General features: G+C 41.9%; 1 protein-coding gene across 3 annotated transcripts in view; it reads left to right on the top strand.

The window, feature by feature from the left end:
- Window positions 1-5235, top strand: part of MAP3K9 (mitogen-activated protein kinase kinase kinase 9) — a 74200-nt gene that overhangs the window by 47783 nt on the left and 21182 nt on the right. For all 3 annotated transcript variants that reach the window (XM_023525809.1, XM_023525808.1, XM_011384827.2), the window contains 2 exons: window positions 1910-2058; window positions 2990-3165. In XM_023525809.1, coding sequence (XP_023381577.1) covers window positions 1910-2058; window positions 2990-3165 — 325 coding nt within the window. The remainder of the gene's footprint in view (window positions 1-1909; window positions 2059-2989; window positions 3166-5235) is intronic.

The following is a 5235-nucleotide window of genomic DNA, read 5'->3' as shown; positions in this document are numbered from 1 at the left end:
TAAGTGTCTACTGTGTACCAGAGCCTGGGCAAGTCCCTGAGAATGCAGATTAAAAGCTATCCCTGCCCTCTAAGAGCCCTCTTTAGGGAAGGCTTCCTAAAGTGTCCAGTTGTTCCCATGAGCCTCAGTCTAAAAGCCAGCTCCTTGTCTAGACAAGAGAAGACTTAGCAACTGTCTACCAGGCTTTTTCTTGTTAAGATACATAAAGAAAACGATAGAATTTGGAGAGGTCACTGGGGTAAAAACATTGTCCACGGAAATTGGCCATGCCACTCGGAGGGGCCATCTGTAGGAGGTCCTAGGATGCCCTTGAACATTGGTTGGCACATTGCTGCTCTGTGGAGCCATACCTGGCCACTTGGGCTTCTTTGAGGGCAAGTTCATGCCCTTGTACATGCTGTTCGCTGTCTCTGGAGCACTGGCTCTTCCTTCACTCAGCAGTCAAGGTTTAGCTCAAGTTTAGCAGTTTCCTGCCCTGATCCTGGTCTAGGTTAGGTGACTCTCTTTTGTTTCCTCATAGTATCTCTGTTATGACTCATTTCTCTGTATGCTAATTGATGTTTTTCTTATTCCTCTTATATGTTTTTCCTATATAAAATTTGTGTCTTATCCTATATCCCAGTGCTTAGCATTGAGCTTGATGCATAGTAAATATTTAGTAGATGTTTAAAATTAATGAATAAATGGTGGTGCACGTGAATTGGAAGATGATCAGAGTTTACCAAGCAGAGAAATGGTAGAAAGGCATTCTAGAGAGAAAGAATTGAGAGTTGGTCCATGGTCTACTATGACTTATTCCGAGTATACCTGCCCTTAATTATGCTGCTGTCTGAAACTTGCTTTCCTCATCTGCAAAATGATAAAACTTATCTTGGCGGTTTGTTGTAGGGATTCAATATAATGTTCATAAATGGGTTAGTACCCTGCACATACAACGTGCATGATAAAATAGATACTGGTTTTATTCATATACTTTAAGAATGAATATGACTTTTTGGGGGGTTGTAAACTACTGACGAGTATTAAAAATTTTGAGGTTTTGAAAATATAAGGAGAGCCTCTCTTCTAACTGTTCATGGCCTTATGGTTTCTTGTCCTTACTTATTCCTGGAAGGATTGAACACTGCATGATTTTGCCTAGTTCTGATTGTGAATTTGTAGAATAATTATTCCACTAAGCCTTGCGCTCCTCATCCTCTGACTCACGGGACATATGAAAAGAAATTCTTCATGTGGACTTGAAAGGTAGGAAGGGAACTCTGAAATCCTCACATCTGACGCTCTGCTCTGCCCCACTGATGCGGGTCACCCTTGTGAAACTTTCCCCTTTGAATTAAACAAACATCTGTTAAGAGCTCACTCACACTAATGGAGGCAGAAATCTCTTCAAACTAGTGGCCATTAACGAAATCTTTTACAGGAGGTTTGTTTTGGGTGGTCAGCTCTCTGCTTTTCTCAATCTAAAAAAAAAAAATGCCTTTGTGACTAAAGCTGAAGTTTTCTTAAAACAGAAAGAATGTATTCTTGGGAGGCTGCCTCTTCTCCCAGTTCGTTATATTAACAACAATGACAACAAAAGAGCTGTGGTCCTTGAGCACTGATTGAAACACGAGAGGAGCTCATTTAATTTCATGACAGCCTGTGAGACTGCTAGTGTTATTTACCCTTTACAGATGAGGAATTTGAGAAACAAGACTTTGGAACCAAGTGTGCCTGACTCCAGAGTTTTTGCTTTCAGCCAGAAGGCCTGAGGGTCTCCTTTTTATATTACATTAGTATATCTATTTTGTTAGTTAGTCTCCCTACATGCTGGAAAGAATGTGGGATGCTCGGCAAGGCCGTATGAGCTATTTCAGTGAAGTTGCACCTGTGGTTTATTACATGGCTTCTGTCTTCTTCCTCTCCTTAGCTATGGGGTGCTGCTTTGGGAGCTACTGACTGGGGAGGTGCCCTTCCGAGGAATCGATGGCTTAGCAGTCGCTTACGGAGTGGCCATGAACAAGCTCGCCCTTCCCATCCCTTCTACGTGCCCGGAACCTTTTGCCAAACTCATGGAAGGTAAGTGATCCCTGGTAGGAACGAAACTGGCGACAGTTTACCTTCCTATCAGCATTTGATAGATTTTTGGCCCATTCTGCAGGATCAGCTACCAAAAGAGGACATGAAGGGTTAGTCACGCAAGGGGGACTCCTGTGGGCAGTTGGAAGACCTATTTCAAAATGATGTCAGCACCCTGCTGCATTAATATCACGGATGTCCCTCTGTCCATCTCTAGTGACTCTAGAATTTAGTGACTAAAGCTTGCTATCTAGTACTTCAGTATATTATTTAATACAAAAGAAGAATGTATAGCAGCTTTTATTTCAGGACATATGAGTATCTTACATATAGAAACAAAGAGTATCTGCGAAGAAAGCAACCCTTAAAGTCATCCAGTCAAATACTATACTTTCGTAAGTGAGAAATCCAAAGCTGAGAGGTTAGGCAGATACATGGCCACTCTATTAGTTGTATCTGAGCTGGGAGTGGAAGGAATTCACTTTTCCTGACTCTCACTTCTACACTTTTTATCCTTGCCTCTCACTGCAGTGGGGAAGGATAGCTCATTTATTTATGGGTAAATTGAGGCCCAAGTAGAGTTCTCCATCGTGAGGACTGGAATCATGAGTAACATCGCAAATTGTGGTAGTTGTGCTTCACACAAGGGAACTCTTTGTGTGGGACTTGATTTTCTGATGCTAGCTCAGCAGTCAGAATCAGATAGGTGCAGAATGGCTACGTTTTATTTCCGAATTCAGCCTCGATGATTGTGATGTTGTGCAGCTCGCTTTACTTCCTGAGCCCTATTTATGGTTATCTAAATCCCCATCTCGTTTCTGGAAGGAGAAATGGAAGGTAGTTTTCTGGTAAGTGAGGTCACATAATATCCTTAGTCTGACACTTGCCTCTGTTTGTTCCTGCTTTTTGTCTGCTCACCTATTCCATGAAGATTGCTGGAATCCTGACCCCCATTCACGACCATCCTTTACGAATATCCTGGACCAGCTAACTACCATAGAGGAGTCTGGTTTCTTTGAAATGCCTAAGGACTCCTTCCACTGCCTGCAGGATGACTGGAAACATGAGATTCAGGAGATGTTCGACCAACTCAGGGCCAAAGAAAAGGTAAGAAGGAAAAGAAAAAGCATGCAAGGAAAAGAAGGCATGCAATTTTTGAATCAGTGAACTTTCTCTACTAGGGCCTGTGGACAGATCCTGACAAGACCACCTTCCGGCTTGATTTACAATAACAGGGAAGGTATTTCTTTCGTGGCTTTACATGGAGACAATTCTCCAGGCCTCAGGTGTGACCTGAAATGGTATAGACTTTTTCTTTCTTTTTGGGATATGTCAGGATTAAGTAGGAGGAGTCATGAATCCAAAGCTCTCCTTGAGGGTATCTACTTTATTGTTCAAACCAGAGAAAGAGCACCATTGGGCAAGTACCAGTGGGGTGACTCACCCTGATGGCTGAAAATAGAAGAGGGTTTTGCAATGGACTTCTAGGGGGGTTAACTTGATATAGGGATTCTTAAACATTGAGAACAGTTATCAGAACATCTTGCTAGTGTCTTAGTATCACAATCAGAAACAGCAGATGGACCAAAAATACCATGGGTCTGAAATTTTTTGTTTTTCATGTTTTTATGAAAAGGGCTGAGGCCCAAACCAACTCAGGGATCAGAGACACTTAGCCTACTAGAGAGCTACCTTTTGTTTTGGTGGCCATTCCCTAAATGGCCCCTCTCTGTACCCTTGCTGTCCAGCTAGTAGTCAGTATTCATACTGCTGATCAAAGCAGTTGTGTTGCTTATACTGGGCGAGAGGCAGGGGAAGGACAAAAATCTAAGGGCTACAGCTATGGCAGAAGGGCTGTCCATCTATAGACTCGGTTAATTTCTTTTTCCCTTCTCACTCCCTACCATGGGCATTTGGGAAGCAATATGATAATAATAGTAGCTAAAATTATATCTGTCTTTATGGCTTTCCAGTTCTTTCACTTGAAAGTTCCGATGAGACCCTTTTGTCTTTATCCAGAAGTCTCACAGCCCCTTCCGCCAGTGCATAGGGCAGGTGTTATCTTTTTCATCTCAGAGCTGAAGGTCAGTGACTTGTCTAGTAAGTGGGGAAACAGAATCTTGAAGCTAGATCTTTTGAGTCCAAAACCATCTTCTTTCCGATATCATTGTTGTTTCCCTAAACAAATGACTTAAAAATTATTTCTGGAGCTTATTTGAAGGGATTAAACTCTTTTTATGCAACATAGCAATTCTAAACTGGTACTGTTTGGCAAGTCAGTGAGCGTTCTGCAGGCAAATGGAGGGAGCTTATGATGAATCTTTAGGGATCTGGGGCAGGGGAGCTGGTGAACCCACACTGACCATTGAGCTGATTAAAAGAGACCGTTCTATTACTAATGCTGTTCCAACCAGAAGAACCCCAGAGTTGCCAGCCTTTTTTTAGATTGCTGAATCACTGACTCAGTTATTTCTTTTGACTGGTGAAATTATAAGGGTACCAGCCAGTAAGAAAAATAAAAGTCAGATTCTGTCAGCAAGTAGTTACTAGGAAAAGTCAAACCCATGCTCATAATAGCTAACATTTGTAGAGCACATACTTTGTGTCGGGCTCTGTTATAAGTAATATATATGCATTCTTACATAATTTTACATAATAAGATAGTTGTATTATATAATGCAATCCTGTGATGTTGGTGCTGTGAACTCCATATCACATATGATAACCATATTGTTTCCCAAGGCCAAAGTTTATACTGTTTGTTCTGGAGTACTTGCTCTTATCTGCCATGCTGTGATGCCTCTCCATTGTAAGGCTCGTAGGTGGGCAAGCGTGGGTAAGATGAATAATGAGCTTTTTCTCTTGAGAGATTTCCCCTTAAATCATTGTATGTGGGAGATGAGATTTGCATACTAGGAAGCTGATCTCCAAATAGGTGTTTCACAATAAGAGGATTTACCAAATTTGAGGGTCCTCCAGGTATGTGGTACCATAGGTGCGTATTCCATAAATGTTCTCATTTCTCATATGATTCAGCTCATTCTTCAGATTGGCTCAACCTACTGCTTCCAGGTATTATGATGATAAATTGGTCCCTGGGGTTCGAGTTCCCTTAAAGGAAGGGCCCTAGACCCAAACCATCCCTTAGACAACAGCATGTAGGAACGAGGATTCAGG

This window comes from Pteropus vampyrus, unplaced genomic scaffold, assembly GCF_000151845.1.
Source record: "Pteropus vampyrus isolate Shadow unplaced genomic scaffold, Pvam_2.0 Scaffold631, whole genome shotgun sequence".
NCBI lineage: Eukaryota > Metazoa > Chordata > Mammalia > Chiroptera > Pteropodidae > Pteropus > Pteropus vampyrus.
This window is presented reverse-complemented; position numbering and strand designations above follow the sequence as displayed.